Consider the following 20874-nt stretch of genomic DNA (forward strand, 5'->3'; position numbering starts at 1 on the left):
CCATTTTTAGGGTTTAGTTCTCCTTTAAATGTCAGATGGGCCCAGTTGTAAATTTCTGTACCAGGGCCCTAAAGGGTCTAGTTACGCCACTGCCAACAATGTGGCAGTGTTCGAAGAAACATATTTAGAAGCCATGTTAGGCCTCAACCACCAGAAGAAATTAGCCAACTTAGCAGCAAAATTATAAGCAACCTATTTAGAAACCATGTTAGGCCTCAACTACAAAAAAAAATTGCCGACAATGCAGCAGTAGTGTCAGCAACAGCAGTAGGAGCCTTGATAGACACCCACCAGACTTTTGCCAAATAATGAGGCATTAGTAGCATCAGCAGCGGCAGCAACAGTCATGTTGTAACTTTAAATCAACTCTATATTAGAGCCAGAAGAATTAAATGAGGCAGGCCTCAAACAGAGAAGACTTTGGCCAAATAATGAGGCATTAGTAGCAACAGCAGCGGCAGTCATGTTGTAATCAACTCTATATTAGAGCCAGAAGAATTAAATGAGGCAGGCCCCAAACAGAAGACTTTTGCCAAATAATGAGGCATTAGTAGCAACAGCAGCAGCAGCAACAGTCATGTTGTAACTTTAAATCAACTCTATATTAGAGCCAGAAGAATTAAATGAGGCAGGCCCCAAACAGAAGACTTTTGCCAAATAATGAGGCATTAGTAGCAACAGCAGCGGCAGTCATGTTGTAACTTTAAATCAACTCTATATTAGAGCCAGAAGAATTAAATGAGGCAGGCCTCAAACAGAGAAGACTTTGGCCAAATAATGAGGCATTAGTAGCAACAGCAGCGGCAGTCATGTTGTAATCAACTCTATATTAGAGCCAGAAGAATTAAATGAGGCAGGCCCCAAACAGAAGACTTTTGCCAAATAATGAGGCATTAGTAGCAACAGCAGCAGCAGCAACAGTCATGTTGTAACTTTAAATCAACTCTATATTAGAGCCAGAAGAATTAAATGAGGCAGGCCCCAAACAGAAGACTTTTGCCAAATAATGAGGCATTAGTAGCAACAGCAGCGGCAGTCATGTTGTAACTTTAAATCAACTCTATATTAGAGCCAGAAGAATTAAATGAGGCAGGCCCCAAACAGAAGACTTTTGCCAAATAATGAGGCATTAGTAGCAACAGCAGCAACAGTCATGTTGTAACTTTAAATCAACTCTATATTAGAGCCAGAAGAATTAAATGAGGCAGGCCCCAAACAGAAGACTTTTGCCAAATAATGAGGCATTAGTAGCAACAGCAGCGGCAGCAACAGTCATGTTGTAACTTTATATCAACTCTATATTAGAGCCAGAAGAATTAAATGAGGCAGGCCTCAAACAGAAGACTTTGGCCAAATAATGAGGCATTAGTAGCAACAGCAGCGGCAGCAACAGTCATGTTGTAACTTTAAATCAACTCTATATTAGAGCCAGAAGAATTAAATGAGGCAGGCCTCAAACAGAAGACGTTTGCCAAATAATGAGGCATTAGTAGCAACAGCAGCGGCAGCAACAGTCATGTTGTAACTTTAAATCAACTCTATATTAGAGCCAGAAGAATTAAATGAGGCAGGCCTCAAACAGAAGACTTTGGCCAAATAATGAGGCATTAGTAGCAACAGCAGCGGCAGCAACAGTCATGTTTTAACTTTAAATCAACTCTATATTAGAGCCAGAAGAATTAAATGAGGCAGGCCCCAAACAGAAGACTTTGGCCAAATAATGAGGCATTAGTAGCAACAGCAGCGGCAGCAACAGTCATGTTGTAACTTTAAATCAACTCTATATTAGAGCCAGAAGAATTAAATGAGGCAGGCCTCAAACAGAAGACTTTTGCCAAATAATGAGGCATTAGTAGCAACAGCAGCGGCAGTCATGTTGTAACTTTAAATCAACTCTATATTAGAGCCAGAAGAATTAAATGAGGCAGGCCTCAAACAGAAGACTTTTGCCAAATAATGAGGCATTAGTAGCAACAGCAGCGGCAGCAACAGTCATGTTGTAACTTTAAATCAACTCTATATTAGAGCCAGAAGAATTAAATGAGGCAGGCCCCAAACAGAAGACTTTGGGCAAATAACGAGGCATTAGTAGCAACAGCAGCGGCAGTCATGTTGTAATCAACTCTATATTAGAGCCAGAAGAATTAAATGAGGCAGGCCCCAAACAGAAGACTTTTGCCAAATAATGAGGCATTAGTAGCAACAGCAGCGGCAGTCATGTTGTAACTTTAAATCAACTCTATATTAGAGCCAGAAGAATTAAATGAGGCAGGCCCCAAACAGAAGACTTTTGCCAAATAATGAGGCATTAGTAGCAACAGCAGCGGCAGCAACAGTCATGTTGTAACTTTAAATCAACTCTATATTAGAGCCAGAAGAATTAAATGAGGCAGGCCTCAAACAGAAGACTTTTGCCAAATAATGAGGCATTAGTAGCAACAGCAGCAGCAGCAACAGTCATGTTGTAACTTTAAATCAACTCTATATTAGAGCCAGAAGAATTAAATGAGGCAGGCCTCAAACAGAAGACTTTTGTCAAATAATGAGGCATTAGTAGCAACAGCAGCGGCAGCAACAGTCATGTTGTAACTTTAAATCAACTCTATATTAGAACAGAAGACTTTTGCCAAATAATGAGGCATTAGTAGCAACAGCAACGGCAGCAACAGTCATGTTGTAACTTTAAATCAACTCTATATTAGAGCCAGAAGAATTAAATGAGGCAGGCCCCAAACAGAAGACTTTTGCCAAATAATGAGGCATTAGTAGCAACAGCAGCGGCAGCAACAGTCATGTTGTAACTTTAAATCAACTCTATATTAGAGCCAGAAGAATTAAATGAGGCAGGCCCCAAACAGAAGACTTTGGCCAAATAATGAGGCATTAGTAGCAACAGCAGCGGCAGCAACAGTCATGTTGTAACTTTAAATCAACTCTATATTAGAGCCAGAAGAATTAAATGAGGCAGGCCTCAAACAGAAGACTTTTGCCAAATAATGAGGCATTAGTAGCAACAGCAGCGGCAGTCATGTTGTAACTTTAAATCAACTCTATATTAGAGCCAGAAGAATTAAATGAGGCAGGCCTCAAACAGAAGACTTTTGCCAAATAATGAGGCATTAGTAGCAACAGCAGCGGCAGCAACAGTCATGTTGTAACTTTAAATCAACTCTATATTAGAGCCAGAAGAATTAAATGAGGCAGGCCCCAAACAGAAGACTTTGGCCAAATAACGAGGCATTAGTAGCAACAGCAGCGGCAGTCATGTTGTAATCAACTCTATATTAGAGCCAGAAGAATTAAATGAGGCAGGCCTCAAACAGAAGACTTTTGCCAAATAATGAGGCATTAGTAGCAACAGCAGCGGCAGCAACAGTCATGTTGTAACTTTAAATCAACTCTATATTAGAGCCAGAAGAATTAAATGAGGCAGGCCTCAAACAGAAGACATTAGCCGCAAAATTGTAAGAAAAATATTTAGAAGCCATGTTAGGCCTCAACCAGAAGAAATTAGCCAACTTAGCGGCAAAATTATAAGCAACATATTTAGAAGCCATGTTAGGCCTCAACCACCAGAAGAAATTAGCCAACAATGTGGCAGTATTTGAAGAAACATTTTTAGAAGCCATGTTAGGCCTCAATCAGAAGAAATTAGCCAACTTAGCGGCAAAATTATAAGCAACATATTTAGAAGCCATGTTAGGCCTCAACCAGAAGAAATTAGCCAACAATGTGGCAGTATTCGAGGAAACATTTTTAGAAGCCATGTTAGGCCTCAACCACCAGAAGAAATTAGCCAACTTAGCGGCAAAATTATAAGCAACCTATTTAGAAGCCATGTTAGGCCTCAACCACCAAAAGAAATTAGCCAACAATGTGGCAGTATTCGAGGAAACATTTTTATAAGCCATGTTAGGCCTCAACCAGAAGAAATTAGCCAACTTAGCGGCAAAATTATAAGCAACATATTTAGAAGCCATGTTAGGCCTCAACCAGAAGAAATTAGCCAACAATGTGGCAGTATTCGAAGAAACATATTTAGAGGCCATGTTAGGCCTCAACTACTAAAAAAATTTGCAGACAATGCAGCACAGTAGTATCTATGATAGCAGTAGGAGCTTTGATAGGCCCCCACCATAAAAAAATTTGCAGACAATGCAGCACAGCAGCAGTACTACTAGGGCTAGTAGCAGGCTACAGCAGCAGCAGCAGCAAGGGCAGCAGGTGCAGACAGATGGGGAATGGGCAATACTACTGAGGAGGAGAGTATGGGCAGCAATGGAGAGAGGAGGCTAAATCTGTGGAGGAGAAGGAGGAGAGGAGGCTAGTCTCTGCTGTCTGCAATGGGCACTTGGATATCCCCGCTTATCCATGCCTCATTCATTTTAATGAACGTCAGCTTATCCACGCTGCCAGTGGATAGCCGTGTCCGCTTCTCAGTGACCACTCCACCTGCGGCACTGAAGACACGCTCTGACAGGACACTGGCAGGGGGGCAAGCCAGCACCTCCAGAGCGTACTGTGCCAGTTCTGGCCACTGGTCGAGCCTCGAGACCCAATAATGCATGGGGTCATCGTCAGGGCGAATGGCATCCTGCACGCTGACTGACCCCATGTAGTCAGCCACCATATGCTCCACCCGCTGCTGGTGGTGGCTTTGGGTGCTGACTGGGCCTGCTGCTGGCCATTGAGGCTCGAAAAAGCTCTTCCACACACCCATGAGATCTCCGCCCTTGCTGCTGCTGCTGTTAGGCCCCCGTCTCTGCTGGGTGTGTGGAGTAGTGGAGGCCTGAGAAGTGTCAGACTGGGGGAAGGCCTCCACTAATTTTGAGCACAGAGCCTTCCTCAATTGACCCATCCTCCTCTCTCTCTGGCTGGGTACAAGGAACTCCCCCACCTTTCCCTTGTACCGTAGGTCAAGCAAAGTAGCCACCCAATAATCCTCCCGGTCTTTGATAGAACAGACCCGGGGATCGCTTCGGAGGCAAGTCTGCATATGGGCAGCCATGTAAAAGAGGTGCCCCCGACCAACCTCTTCTTGACTGCCCTCCAGATGCAGCAGGTCATCTGGCTCGACCTGCCCCTGCTCTGTACCCTCCCAGCCGCGGACAATAGCTGGGGTGGTTGGGTGGCATGTGCCCTGCTCCCCATGCTGCGCAGGCACCCAGTCCTCCTCTCCCTCATCCTCCTCATCGGGCACCATTTCCTCCTCAGCCCCCTCTGCCTGCCTACGGGGCCTACTCTCCTCCTCCTCCTCCTCAGGCACGTCACCCTCCTCTAGCAGCCCATCCAACGTGCGCTTGAGGAGGAACACCAGGGGTATCACATCACTAAGACACGCATTGTCCCTGCTAACAAAGCGTGTCGCCTGCTCAAAGGGGGCAAGTACTTGGCAGAGCTGCCTCATTTGCTGCCACTGCTCTGCACTAAAGTACCCCAAATCCGCCCCCTGAGTACCCCTGGCACTGTGCTCCAGCAGGTAATTGCTGACCGCCCAGCGCTGCTCTAAGAGGCGCTCCACCATGTGCAGGGTGGAATTCCAGCGCGTCGGCAGGTCACAGATGAGCCGGTGGGGTGGCAGACTGTGCTGCCGCTGCATCTGTGCCAAAGACGCGCTGGCGGTGGGGGACCTGCGAAAATGGGCACATACCCTACGTACCTTCTCCAGCATGTCACCCAACCCTTGGTAGCTCTTGAGGAAGCGCTGCACCACAAGGTTGAGGACATGTGCAAAGCAAGGCATGTGGGTCAGGTGCCCTAGGTGTATGGCGGCCAGCAGGTTGTGACCGTTGTCGCAAACAATGTTACCTGCTTGGAGCTGGCGGGGAGTGAACCACCGCTGCACCTGAGTCTGGAAGGCAGCCATGAGCTCAGGTGCAGTATGACTCCTCTCGCCCAGGGAGAGGAGTTGCAGCACAGCCTGACATCGCCTGTGCAGCACTGAAGCGTAGCTGCGGGGATGCTTCAGGGGTGGCTCATCCATAGTGGAGGAGGAGGAAGTGTGGGGTTTGCCCTGTACCCCACGAGGAGGCACCTGTAGCCTGAGGGGAGCGCCCCGGCTTGCACCCTCCCCAGCACTCATGAGGGTGACCCAGTGCGCAGTGTAGGTTATGTACCTCCCCTGCCCATGCCTGCTGGTCCACGTGTCAGTGGTGCAGTGCACCCTGCCGCCAACAGCATGATCCAGCGACAGGGACACATTCTCCACCATCTGCTGGTGGAGGGCAGGGACGGCCTTCCTGGCAAAATAATGGCGGCTGGGGATCCGCCAGTTAGGGGCAGCGCAAGCCATCAGCTGTCGGAAGGGGGCTGCTTCGACTAGCTGATAGGGCAGCAGCTGCACTGCCAGAAGCTTTGCCAGGCAGCCATTAAGCCTCTGCACTTGGGGGTGGCTGGGGGAGAGAGGCGTCTTGCGGGTGAGGAACTGGGGGAGGGAAACCTGGCGGGACAGGGGCCGCATTGAGGAGGAGGAGGCTGCAGAAGAGGCTGAGCTACACAGTGGCTGCCTCCGACTGTGAGCCCCAGAATCCTCTTCCCTTGCTGCAGGGTCTGGGGAGCTAGCACCTCTTCCCTGAGGAATGGGAGGAGGTGGACAGGAAGCACCGCTGCCCCCCGGTGCCCTGCCACTTTGGTGCTGCTCCCACGTCATCCTGTGATGACGTTTCATATGGGAACTTAAAGCTGATGTTCCCATATGTGACCCTGCCTGCCCCCTTCGAACCTTCTGCCGGCAGAGCTGGCACACTGCTACTGCCTGGTCCTCTGCCTGGCACATGAAAAAAGCCCACACTGCTGAAGTGCGGGCCACTGCCTTGCCTGCTGTGGAGGGTTGGGGATGGTCCCCACCCGTACGCCCATAGGCTTTGGAACTAGGCGCAGTGCTGCCCTGTTGCCTGCCCCCCCTAGCAGTGGTCGGTGGAGCCGGCTCTTCATCCTCATCAACAACAAACAGTTCCCCCCCTGAACTGCTGCTGTTATCCTCTGGAGCCGGCTCCCAGGGTCTGTCTCTGTCATCATCCTCCCCCAGACCAGACCCTGCCTCATACATGGCATCAATACCCACATCCAGCATACTGGTGTCTGACCCCACACCAGCAACTTGCTGCCCTGCCATAAGGGGACTCTGCCCAATATCCCCAACTGATGTGGGCTGTGACATGACCTCCTCCTCTTCATCAGACATGAATGCCCCCCCCATTCCTGCCTGATCATCAAAAAGATCCTGGGTGTCTGGGCCCAAGTCCACCTCAGGATCAAATAAGAGGGATGGGGTATCATCCCACACTGAGCTAGCAGGTGATGCCACCTCCTGCCACTCACTGGTGCCCGCTGCAGACGAGGTAGCCTGGGTCAGCCAGTCTACCACTGCCTCTGCCTGCTGCGAACGTATGGGTCGCGAAGCAGTGGCAAAAAAATCCTACGTGTGCCAGTTGCCCCACTGCGACCCAAAGCCACCTGCTGCTGTGGCATTTGCTGCTACTGCTGCTGCTGTTGTTGCGGCTGCTGCTGCTGTTGTTGCGGCTGCTGCTGCTGTTGTTGTTGCAGCTGCTGCTGCTGTTGTTGTTGCAGCTGCTACTGCTGTTGTTGTTGCAGCTGCTGCTGTTGTTGTTGCAGCTGCTGCTGTGATGGCAGCTGCTTTGATGGCAGCTTGTGCTGCGCTACAGTGCCCAGACTGGGCATGGCACATGGGCTGGGCTGTTGTGGGGTTGGATGCCCACGGCCAGCACCACGGCCTCTTCCTCGGCCACCCCTCCCTATTCCACCCTTCTTCCCACCACCACCACCACCACCCCTCCCCCCTCTCCCACGGCCCGTCATATTGGGCAACTAAACTAAAAAAACAAAAAATATAAGGGGGGGGTTTGGATATTTCGGGGAAGGAAAGGAGAAAAAAATAAAACCCTCAACTAAATCCCCACAAGGAGTACACACACCAGCACAGACAAAGACAAAGACAGTTAGCCCTAAAAAGGGCTATTGGGTGGTGAGCAGGCAAGCAGAAGAGGGAAAACAGTAAACTGAAATCCACAACCTCCACTTGCACTGACTCAGAAAAAAAAAAAGCTCTCTACACAAACTCCACTAGCTAAATCACACACAAATCTCTCACTATCCTGCTCTCTCTACCTCTACCAGAAACGCCAGGAGTAATGGCCGCCTCTGCAGCTCCTTATATAGACAGTGGGATGGCTCACATCTTATTGGCTGCTGTGGGTGACGTTCAGTTTGTCGCGCGCCTTTTTGTTTTGACGCGCTTTCGCGAAAAATTCGCCGCGAATTTAACTATGGCGAATTTATTCGCCCATCCCTAGTTATATCTTATCAGTGCAAGATATTGGAACTTTTGAGTGGGCAGGACTTGTGGAGTGGCAAAGCAGAGAACCTAGACTGGTTAGGATAAGACAAGCTAAAAGGAGCCAAAAAGCTCTCCACGTGCAAAACATGCAGCAAGTTTGGATATATGGCTGTGAGCTATTAGGTTGTATCTGTGCTATTAAACCAGCGGTTCTAGATGCATAGTTGACCAAAGGGACATAACGGAGTGATTTGCATGTCTCTGCCCATAATGCCTTATGTGGGAGTTAAACTTTAATTTTTGGTATTAAGGCAGTGCTATACAGTATATATAGCACGCAACAAGTAAATACCTTCTGTTTTCAGAAGGCATTATGCTATGTACTTTAGATTGTAAATATTATTAATAATTTAATTATTATTTAATTATTATTTTATATTTATGAATTTTGGATTTGTCAGAATGTGTACATAATACATGGGTTTTCTGCAGATTTTACCACACATAAAACAGGCAGTGTATTTTTAAATTAGCTGATATGTAAGCCATGAAGTTAATATGTACAAGGTATACTTTTTTGACTACAAAATGGAGTCAAAAAAGTGGATCCCTGTCATTCATATTAGGGATATTTTATCTTGGTACCTCATGATATTTGGGAGATAAGATGCTGAAAAGTGGATTTTCAGAAATCAAAACTGCTATATTTAGGAAAGATTTGCCATTTGGTGCAGAAAGACATTTTTATCCATTTTGGATTAGGGAGAATGTGTACTTATATGAATTTCTGCACTTTATGCACTTCTATGCCGACATTAAGTTAAAATAAAGAGAAAGTAATGATCTTAGGTTTGCATGTTTGTTTCAGACATAGGGTTTTATTCAATATTAGGTGAAAGGCATATTTGTTTAAATTACATTACATGCTTTTGAGTATTTTCATTAACAGCCTTGAGTTCTTAGTTGACTGTTCACAATATAAGATTTGTATATGTAGATTCATGAAGGGTTATTTTCTTGTTTGATGTAATGAATATATTACACATGAATGGTTGAAGCTAGTAGTTAGTTACACTAACTTTAAAACCTTTGTGATACTGTAAGAAAATCAAGAACTTGGCTGGTTTGGCACACTTATGTTTGGCTTTGGCTAGGTCTTTTAGTGATAATGAACAATAATATTACATGGAAGAGACTGGAATGCAAGATATTTATGCTGACTGTGCAAATCCAACCCTGTTGTTGCCCATGTCATAAACAGAGTAATATTGTCTAAGGAAGACATCTCCAAGTATCCAGAAGGGTTGACCATTTTGAGATGGCAAGTACGTCACCTCTACCCCAACAGAGCAGTAGCCATTATTCTGAAATTGCAATTTAACAATGTGAAATGGTTAATTAACAGATGCAAAGATATAAGAGAGAACAAAATATTAGAAGGTACACCGAAGAAAAGAAATAGGGGCTCAGATATACAATAAAATATGAAAAGGCACAATACATACCATCTAAACTAATAAACACAAAAATAATACATTAAAAAAATCAAAATAAAAGAAGACATGGTACCTGGAGAATATAGGCAGAAGGAGGAATGGGAAACTGCACACCATTTATGGTAAAACTGATGGGAGGCAGGCTCTGCAAACTGTTACAGTTCACAATGTACTGTAAATCAAATATGAACATTTATTAGTGAGAAATCAGCAATTCAACTGAAAGTAGCCTCTGATACTGAAGTTCGGCTCTGTAATTTTTCCCTTTATCTTTACTACAGATATAGTATCCTTTATCCGGAAACCAGTTATCCAGAAAGCTTCAAATTATGTAAAGGCCATCTCCCATAGACTATACCTTGTACTTGGTCTGGTCCAAATTAAGATATAGTAAATCCTTAGTGGAAGCAAAACCAACCTATTGGGTTCTGGATAACAGGTCCCATACCTGTACTCAAACAGTTTATTGCAGAGTTGTCCTTAGTACATGTAATCCTGACATACATAGGGTCATGGTCTGGTCCTCAGTGACTCTAGACTACCTCCTCTGTGCAGTGATGTTTCTTGTAAGATTAAATCTACAATTGCAATACAATTTTCATAAAAAGTTAAAGGCTATGTTATTTATTCAAAACCAACGAGGAATGCACTTTCCACATACACTGTGAGTTGTATTTCAGCATTAGTGGTGTACAGGGTAATTATAAATCTTAATTACAAGCACAAAGCGTTAAAAGAAAAACTCATACTTGCACTTCCCCACTATGTTCATGCAGGAGCTTTACAAGAGAGTAGAGTGGAAATGCCTCCTTTTACTTATTCATAGAATCTAATGCACACCTAGTGAGGAGAGGAAATGAAACTCGCTGCCTACTTTCCTCTTTCTAATATGTAGCAAGAAAACAAAATTATGTATAATTATGTATTTAGTCAGGGTTGGACTGAACTGCTGCTTTGGGTCCCCCACACCCCAGTAGCAAAGAGACATTAGGCACCTCAAGCTCCAGCCACAATCCCCCTCCTCCCCCTGGCACTTACATTTTTTCCTGCTTGCAGCCACAACTGGTGGGCGGAAGAGAGGTTCCGGGGCTATGTCAATAACGAGTATGGGCCAGGGTTAGATTTTTTTTTTTTTTTGCCTCAACCCACCTCTCCATACTGGCTCTGTTGAGCTCCCAAGTACTGCAGGAATGTTCCCATAAATTGCTGTGGTACTGTGAGCAGAGAGGTTCCAGTATCCACCATGGCCTGGCATCCTTGGCTGCACCACCCTGTTGCTTGACCATTGATGGAAAATCTGAAAAATAAACACTTCTGTCAGCACTGGCATAAAGTGCATAAAGTATTACTATTAAGCCATATAGGACTATATCTGTGTTCTGTAAACTGAGTTAATAATAATAAATATCTTGTTCATACTTACTCATCAATTGCTATTTGCCAGTACAACTCCTGAGTGACAGGGGCCCAGTATATCTGACCACTATATAAGTTGTTATCAACTCCACCAAAGATCACTTCTCCAGACTGGCTGCAAATAGAAAGTAGTCAAGCAACTATGGTTTCATAAGATTATTATAGTTCTTTAATAGCTAATTTGGAACAATTATTTGCCTTACCTGCTCATGTAGACACTGAAGATAGGGTCGGTAAGAATATTTTGTTGCAGCATACCCTGCATTGGAGTGGAAGCACCTCCTGCTGCTAGGGCAGGGTAAGCCATGCCAAAGATTCCTTCAAAGCTAGCATATACAAAGTTGGTGCCAGGCTCATTAACACTTAGACCTATTTCCTGATTTGTGATGCTCAGTCCTTGTACCTAAAAAAAATGTTTAGCAGTTAAAGCAATGGTGATCATACTCTCCCCTAAATTACATATGCAAATTAGGATTTGGATTCGTTTTGGCCAGGCTCAAGGATTCGGCCGAATCCGAATCCTGCTGAAAAAGGCAGAATCCTCGCCGAATCTTGAACCGAATCCTGGATTCGGTGCATCCCTAATTTTAATTACCCAGATATTGACTGGATCAACAGTACTGCCAGATCAATTAATGGGAACAAGTTTATAACACAGATTGTTGAGGAGCCAAGCAGAAAAAATGCTATTGTGGATCTAGTGATCTCAAATGACCCAGAACTTATAGCAAATGTAAAAAAGTCCTTGAACCTGTGGGTAATAGTGACCATAATGTTATATCATTTAATGTCTGGTGCAAAAAACAAATATAGAACACTGGGGCAACAAAAACCATGAATTTTAGAAAAGCTCATTTTAGTGCCGTGAGTGCTGCCCTTCAGAGCATTGATTGGGGCATTACGTTTTCAGCTAAAAACACAGAACAGAAATGGTTGTCTTTTAAAATGATACTAAATAATTACTGTTCTCAATTTATTCCCTTAAGGAGTAAATGTAGAAGCTCCAAGAATCACCCTGTGTGGCTTAATATAGAAGTAAATAGGAAAAAAGAGAAAGGCATTTAAAAACTACAAGTCTGTTGGGACAGAAGCTGCTTTTAATGAATATAAACACTATAATAAATGTTGTAAATCAGCAATCCGGAAAGCAAAGAAAGGAAATGAAGAGTGCATTGTGGCAGAGGCTAGGACTAACCCCAACACGTTTTTTAGATATATTAAAGGACCAGTAACATCAAAAAAATGTTTAAAAAAATTCGTTAGTACACAACGAAAAAAAACACCTACACAAATTATACTTTAAAAAAGCAAAGTCTTTATTAAGAAATAACTTACAGAAACTCTGCTTCCTGTCTTCTACAGAAACGGCGAAAGGGTGACCATCCATTGAGCGGTGCTTGATTTCTCGTCCCTGGCTCTCTGCTTTAGCTGCCACATTCTGTGCTTTCTGTAGTGCAGCGGCGCTTCCAGCAGGAACTTGAGGCAGATCTGTGGTGCCGGTGTTCCTATGGGCCATGTTCTCTCTCTCACTGCTGTAGCGGCTCAGGCCCTACAAGATCCCCCTCCGCCCAGGGAGGTGAGTCCGGGTCAGTTCCCTGTAGGGCGGCTGTGTGGCAAGGGGAGAAGGAAGACTTGGAAGGGGGCGTCAATGTATTTAGGGGGGAACGGGGGTATTTGGGGGTTCTCTTACACAGTTTGCTGGGACAACCGGTAGCGCGACCTAGCAGCTGCGCGCACCCGCTGCAACTATGTTTCTCTCTGGCACTTCGCAGCTACAGACAAAACTACAAGTCCCCCCATGCATCCGTCCCTTCTGCTGGGCAGCTTCTCCGAAAGCGCTACCGGCAGTGGGACGCAGGGACTTGTAGTCAGCTACATGCAGAGTCTCGCAGCTCAGCAGGGCGTGAGCCGCTACAGCAATGAGAGAGAGAGAACATGGCCCATAGGAACACCACCACCGCAGATCCGCCTCAAGTTCCTGCTGGAAGCGCCGCTGCACTACAGGAAGCCCAGAATGTGGCAGCTAAAGGATCCAGCAGCAGAGAGCCAGGGAGGAGAAATCAAGCACCACTCAATGGATGGTCGCCCTTTCTGTAGAAGACAGGAAGCAGAGTTTCTGCAAGTTATTTCTTAATAAAAACTTTGCTTTTTTAAAGTATAATTTGTGTAGTTGTTTTTTTCGTTGTGTACTAACAATTTTTTTTTTTAAATCTTTTGATGTTACTGGTTCTTTAATAGTAAAAAGATTCAGGTGTGTTGCTCCATTAAATAATGGTACCAGTATGGTTGTAACAGACACAGAAAAGGCAAATGTGCTAAATCAGTTCTTTTCTTCAGTGTAGAGGAGTCAGAGTTCTCGGGCTCACTTCATAGCTACACTGATGGCTCAGCTCAATCTAGTCAATGGCTGACTCAACATATGATCCATAAAGCTTTAATAAAAATTAATGTAAACAAGGCTCCAGTGCCCGATGGCATACACCCCCGGGTTCTAAAAGAGCTTAGTTCAGTAATGTATTAATGTTTGCAGATGACACAAAACTATCCAGCCCAATACATTCCATCTAGGATGTGGCATCATTGCAACAGGATCTTGACAAACTGGTCATCTGGGCAGCTAAGTGGCAAATGAGGTTCAATGTTGAAAAATGTAAAGTCATGCACCTGGGATGTAAACATATCCAAGCCACTTTAACCCTTTATTGGACTGCACTAGGCAAATTCATTATGGAAAAAGACCTTGGAGTCCTTGTAGATGATAAACTTGGCTGTAGCAAGCAATGCCAGTCAGCAGCATCAAGGGCAAGGTCTTGAGCTGTATTAAAGGGGGGCATTGATTCATGGCAGGAAGCGTTCATTCTTCCACTTTATAGAGCACTGGTAAGGCCCCATATGCCATACAGTTTTTTACTCCATCACTCAAACAGGACATTATTGTATTAGAGAGGGTACAGAGAAGGGCAACTAAGCTGGTAAAAGGTATGGAAAATCTTAGCTATGAAGAAACACTGGCCAAATTGGGTATGTTCACGCTGGAGAAGAGGTGCTTAAGGGGTGATATGATAACTATGTATAAATATATAAGGGGGTCATTCCAGCTGACACAAGGTCACCCATTCCAAATAGAAGAAAAGAGGTTCCACCTAAATATTCAGTTGTACTGGCTGATACATCAGATAGCTTTAAGAAGGGATTGGATGGCTTTTTAGCAAGTAAAGGAATACAGGGTTATGGAAGATAGTATTTAACCAGACAGTAGAGCACTCAAATGCAGATTTACTGCTGTGAATTGAACAACGGGGCCCATTTACTTAGTTCGAGTGAAGGAATAGAATAAAAAAAACTTTGAATTTCAAATGTTTTTTTTGCTACTTCGACCATCAAATGGGCTACTTCGACCTTCGACTACAACTTCAACTTAGAATTGAACGATTCAAACTAAAAATCGTTAGACTATTAGACCATTCGATAGTCGAAGTACTGTCTCTTTAAAAAAAAAAACTTCGACCCCGGCAAGTAAAACCTACCGAGGCCAATGTTAGCCTATGGGGAAGGTCCCCATAGGCTTCCCATAATTTTCTGATCGAAGGAAAATCCTTCGATCGATGGATTAAAATCCTTCGAATCGATAGATTTGAAGGATTTAATCGTTCGATCGAACGATTTTTCCTTCAATCATACGATCGTAGGAAATGCGCTAAATCCTTCGACTTTGATATTCGAAGGATAGTCGAAGGATTTCAATTTGGCAGTCGAATATCGAATATTCGACCATAAGTAAATTTGCCCCAACATGTTTTGGGCCTTCAGTGCCCTTTCTCAAGTGCCATGTGGAGAGCCTCTACACCTCCATCCCACATGATGGAGGGTGGAGGCAGTTTGCATTGAGTTGGACCAAGATTAAGTAATTGATAGTGCCAATCAGATATTTGTTCTTCAGTGCCTGGAACTCAAAGTGGTATTGTTTAACAACGATTTACTTTTTCAAGGCAGATTTTATTTACAGATATGGGGGATGGCAATTGGGTCCAATGTGGCCATGGCCTAAGTCAACATACGTGAATAGGTTTGAAGAACAATTTGTGTATACTAAGTGGTTTTTGAAGTACTGCCTTAAGTGGTTTTGCTTTATTGACAATGTGTGGATGGGGCCACAGTGGTCCCTTTGTGAGTTTCTGGGTGAAATCACTGTAACTCTTCATTGCCGTGTATCAAATTCACAATTCATGTCAGCAGTATAACATCTCCTTCCTGGAAAAATGTGTTTTTAAACACATGTTGTTTGTAAAAATAGTCACACACTATTGCACTTTGAATTATTTCACCCAGCACAAGTGAAAAAATCAATCCCTAAATCTCAGTTTAGCAGAATAAAACGGATCTTCACAGATGAACAGCTGCTAAATATGAGACATGATGGGACGTAGGAAAAATTTTGAGAGAGAGAGAGGATATCCTAATAGGCTGATATTTCATTTTAAATTAATTTGTTGAAACTATTTTTATATTCCTATAACCCTCTTACTTTCAAATATGCCATGTTTAAATCCTACAATACATAATACTTACTCTCATCGTGTCATAATCTGATGTGTGAATAATGCAGGAATTATGAATTTCCATACATTATATGATATATTCAGATTCCTTGTTATAGTTTTCATGTTACATATCTTATCTCATTTTACATTTATTTGTTATAACTATTTTTATATTCTTATAACACTCTGTTTAAAACATGCCATGTTTAAATGCTACAATACAGAATACTTACTGTCACAGTGTCATAGCCAAATACACCAGTAAGGCTCCCACTACCATAGGCTATTGAGAATTGCTGGTTATTGGAGGTGTAAGTGGAGGACTGGCTGGGGTTGAACAGTGGATGATTCTCTGAGGAATAAGAAATCAACATATAGTACAATTAGGAAACCAGCAGATGATAGAAGGAGCATGTATGTGTCTACTATGTTCCAAACATTTAGTTAATTAAAACACTAAGGGGATGATTTTTATTATTCAGTACTTTTTTACCAAGTGGTAATAACTTAGTGTGGAAAAGAGCTAATGTATTCCTAACATTAAACCTCCTATTACTTTGTATACATTTTAACACATTGTTCCTTAATTGCCTAAGACTGAATGGCTCCCAATGTAACAAATATCAAGCCTTCTATCATTACTTTTTTATTTATATATACAATATATTTCGAGTCAGTCCCTAGGCTCATGTAACTGACAGTAGCACAGAAGATGTGTTTTGACCTTGAAAAAAAATATGGACAAAGATTTTCACTGCTAATGGGCTATGGTTACATTGGTACATAACCTCAAAATATTAATACTCAGCATTTCTATCATACTTTTTTGTTAAATTCTAAAGGAAAAAACTAACATATGATTTTTATGTGTATTTCACTTTAAAAAAGATATCTTCAATATAATTTTATTTTAAAAATTTGTACCATTTTAATTAAAACGACCATTCTGTTGCTGTTGAATTATCCCTTCTATAGCTCTGAATTTTGCATTCTGAAATCTTTAGATAGCAGCAAGATTCACTACATCAAAACACTCCCCTCTCCTCTGAGTTCTAATGGACAGTGAAGCAGCATGCAGGATTGATTCACGTGTTTGAAACAACCCCACATGCTGCATCCATGCCTTTCAGAACACGGAGATGGGGTGTTCGTTGATTGATATTTTATAAATCAGCCCCAGGTAGGATTGCCACCTGTCTGTTTTTGACCTGGACTGCCTGCCCAGTTTTCCAAAAAAGGAAATGTGGACAGGGCTCACCACAAATTGCATGGTCATCAGCCAATCATTGATCTGCACACTGTAGACCTGTCTCTGATGATATGCACCCAGCCACAATATGTCAACACTGCTCCCCTGACATCACCTGTCAGCACCCACTATAACCCAGTCCACTCCTGGACTGCCGAAAACAGACAGGTAGCAAGCCTAACACCAGAATGGTAGTGTGTAGATGTGCTAAAGTTACTTGCTAGTACTTGGGACAGCTTTTCCCCAATATGACATAAATTATTATTACTTAAAAAAATAACAGTATGGATAGCCAGCTAAAAAGGTCAAACATTCAAAATTGAAGCCTAATCAGTCCTATTCACAGTGTATATGAGCTAATGCAAGGATTAATGTAAATGATAAAACATGCAATGGAATTATATTCTAAGCAAAACACAGGGGCATAGCAAGCTTGTGCCTGGCCCCCTGCTAGAGAGACTTTCAGAGAGCCCAGTGTGCACAGCCGCTCCTGCCCGCAACCAACCCTCATTCGAAACACCCGTCCCTTGCCGTAAGCTTGCACAGGCACAAGTGTGTCAATTAGAATAAGAAGAAAAAGAGCAGCGGGAAGGGGGATTAGAACACTATAGATGAAGCAGACCCCACTGTCTGGGCTCCCTTTTCCCCGGGGCCCCTCCGTGACTGCAGAGTCTGCTACCTCTATAGCTACGCCACTGTCCAAACAAGTAAATAACAATACTTACGGCAAGCTGCACTTTGGCAGTAGGTGGATGCTACCCACAAGTTGGATGACCCAGTATCAAAAAGAACCATGAAGTTCTGTGGAGGGGTCCCAACACTGATTTGTCCATAGTAGGCTGCCTAAAATGAGAAATATGTATATTAATATAATAATTCATAATACATATTGTCAGTTATTAAATTGTGTGGTAAATGATCTAGTAAAACAAACGTTTTTGTTATGTAAGTTTAGGTATGTTTTGCAGACTGTAGGCTTGCACATGCACTATATTTACAAAATGTAAACATACTGAAAATGTCAGCATGTCTAGCTAGTGTTGCCTGATAACTACAGGTAACATGGTGAGCTTCTTTAAAAATTCCCTGATCCAGTGTATGTTTTACAATGGAGTGCCGGCCCAGGCAGCGCCTAATATATTGGCAACCCCACCCACTGAATTCAGCTTTCCTTGTCTTTCAGTCTATGAACATGCAGTGATTGGATAAACTAAAGCAAGATTTTCAACAGTTTTTACTGGAGTGCCAGGGCCAGAACTAGGGCAGGCAGAAGAGGCACATGCCTAAGGAACAAAGCTTTGGGGGCACCAGGCATGTACCTTATAAGCAGCCCATACCCCTAGTCTGCCCCTGAAAAGGTTAAACAGATGCCTCTCTCTGAATGCGTGCTGACACAGCCCCATCCACGCTCGTTTGCATCTGTCTGTGTACGTTCGCGCATGCAAATTTGCATGCCCGTGAGGGGGGGGTGGGTCGCGCAGTGGCTGGCCAGGTTGCCTGGGGAAACCGGTCGGCATTACCCGGCACTGCCAGGGGCTTACCATAAAACCTTAGATCAATGTTGCCTCTAATTCCTTCTTGGTTATGTTTGTAATATAATTCTTTTGTGTGCACATTTTAAACATGTGTTTAAAAAAGTTTTGAATAAATACAAAATATTGTATTTTCAATTCTTTGTTCGTTCCACAATTTGTTGTGTGGGCTGGCCTCAAAATGTGTGTGCATGCACACACAATCACACAACTTAAAGCAAATATTGCCTTAGACCTTAGGACCACTCTCCAAACTATTTTACTCCTCTCCTCACTTAATCTCTTCATTCTCCTAGTCTCTTTTCTTTGCATACTTTAATTTGTCTTATGATTCCCCTTTGTTCCAATAAAGGAATAGGCAATGACCTTGGGCCCACTCTCCAAACTATTTTACTCCTCTCCACACTTTTAATCTTTTCATTTTCCTAGTCTGTTTTCTTTGCATACTGTAATATGTCTTAAGTATAGCAGTAGGGCTTAGTATATAAAGAGCAATGTATTTAGTGGTAACCCAACTAAATAAATTATTCTTTATATTTTATTTAGCCCTCCTGAGTGCTTTAATTTTTTGAACGTTTACATATTTAATATATATACATATAAAATACTTAAGCACCCAAGCATTTATATTTCAAGAGTAGTAGAGTAGTAGAGTAGTAGAGTGCTCCCCTTTTGGACTCTCTCTCTCTCTCTCTCTCTTTTTGGCTACTTCGACCATCGAATTGGCTTCGACTTCGAATCGAACGATTCAAACTAAAAATCATTTGACTATTCGCCACCTAAAACCTACCGAGCATCAATGTTAGCCTATGGGGAAGGACCCAATAGGCTTTCCTAGCTTTTTTTGATCGAAGGAAAATCATTTGATCAATGAATGAACGATTTTTCCTACAATCGTTTGAACGAATAGCGGTAAATCCTTTGACTTCGATATTCGAAGTCGAATGATTTTTCTTTGACGGTCGAATATCGAGGGTTAATTAACCCTCGATATTCGACCTTAAGTAAATGTGCCCCTTGGTGTATGTGTAAATATGCAATTATGTGTATATGTATAGATAATCTTGTACACATTTCCACATTACTCACGTCCATATACATGGGCTCATAGGCTATAGCAAAATCATTTTTGATGTTGTATTTGTATTTCAAGGCTGGCTCTCTCTTGTGTGTTTTCATAAACTCTTCAAGGACGTCAATCTCCTTCATCTTCTCCCGAATCGTTTTGGATTTATACAGAGGGATTCTAAAAAAAACAGAGAAGGAACTAATATAACAGCTACAGCCTTTACAACAAAGTTTTTTTAATTCAGTTATCTGTACCTGTATGTATGTATGTATGTATGTATCACAGGTACTACATAGACTCACATATCATTCCAAAAAAAAAAAAAAACATAAACTACTCACAAACTGCATATACATCTCTAAAACTCAAGTTATTTTATGTAGTATTAAAATGCACCCTTTTAACTGTACAAAACACCAAACATCATGAGATTTATTTAAATTAAGCTGTCATTTATTTTTTACTGACCTGAATCCCTCTGAGACCTGCAGACACACAAAAGCAAGGATCACCCACTTCATGGTTACACACTGTTGTCAACACCAAGTTTTTTCGAAGTAGCATTTCAGTATTTATACCACTCAACTCCTACTTTTTCCCTAATTGTTGTGTATCCATCTTTTATTTCCAAGCATTGAATTTTCCATCCTCGTTCTGTAAAAAAATGTTTATTTTGGAACATAGTTATCCTTATAATGAACAGATATCTTGTTAATGGGTATGAGATAAGATTTTGGACAGAGGTGTAAAGGTGTCCTCTAAAACTTGGCAAACACTGCAACAAAAAATGTCTAATCTTCACAGTGATGTTTGAACAGTTCACTGAGAAATCTCCATATGCAGTCATTATAAAATATAAAAACATATTATTCTTTATTTATATAGTGCTGACATATTCTAAAGCACTTTATAGAGATAACATATCAATCTCTGTCATGATAGAGCTCACACTCTTCAGTAGCTATTAGTGTCACACACAAAATAATTCGTTTTTAAAATGACAATAGAACTGGCACCATTTTTAAAGAAATAAATTGATTGTTGTATCTCTAGATATTTAAGTATTTACAAATTGTTCATCAGTTACATACATAGTTTGTTTTAAAGACAATGTTTTCCCAATGAACCCCACTTTGCAAAGTGTATATATATATATATATATATATATATATATATATATATATATATATATATATATATATATATATATATACAGTCAGTTGGGTGACACACCGCTTACAAATTCTATACCTGGGTGCCGGTAAAACAAATCAC

At 42.5% G+C, this 20874-nt stretch overlaps 1 protein-coding gene across 2 annotated transcripts in view; it reads right to left on the reverse strand.

The window, feature by feature from the left end:
* The window catches only part of LOC108704545 (gastricsin), a 34608-nt gene extending 14432 nt beyond the window's left edge, over positions 1-20176 (reverse strand). Inside the window, exons 1-9 of one of the 2 annotated variants that reach the window (XM_018241121.2) lie at positions 20068-20176; positions 19620-19776; positions 17724-17841; positions 15983-16101; positions 11412-11611; positions 11216-11323; positions 10942-11089; positions 9866-9964; positions 9371-9660 (exon numbers count right to left, since the gene is read on the reverse strand). In XM_018241121.2, coding sequence (XP_018096610.1) covers positions 9508-9660; positions 9866-9964; positions 10942-11089; positions 11216-11323; positions 11412-11611; positions 15983-16101; positions 17724-17841; positions 19620-19776; positions 20068-20120 — 1155 coding nt within the window. In that variant the 5' untranslated portion in view covers positions 20121-20176 and the 3' untranslated portion in view covers positions 9371-9507. Of the gene's footprint in view, positions 1-9370; positions 9661-9865; positions 9965-10941; positions 11090-11215; positions 11324-11411; positions 11612-15982; positions 16102-17723; positions 17842-19619; positions 19777-20067 lie in introns of those variants that run through there. The other variant, XM_041582002.1, reaches the window with a different exon arrangement.
* Positions 20177-20874: the final 698 nt, after the last annotated feature.

This window comes from Xenopus laevis, chromosome 2L (genome assembly GCF_017654675.1).
Source record: "Xenopus laevis strain J_2021 chromosome 2L, Xenopus_laevis_v10.1, whole genome shotgun sequence".
Taxonomy (NCBI): Eukaryota; Metazoa; Chordata; class Amphibia; order Anura; family Pipidae; genus Xenopus; species Xenopus laevis.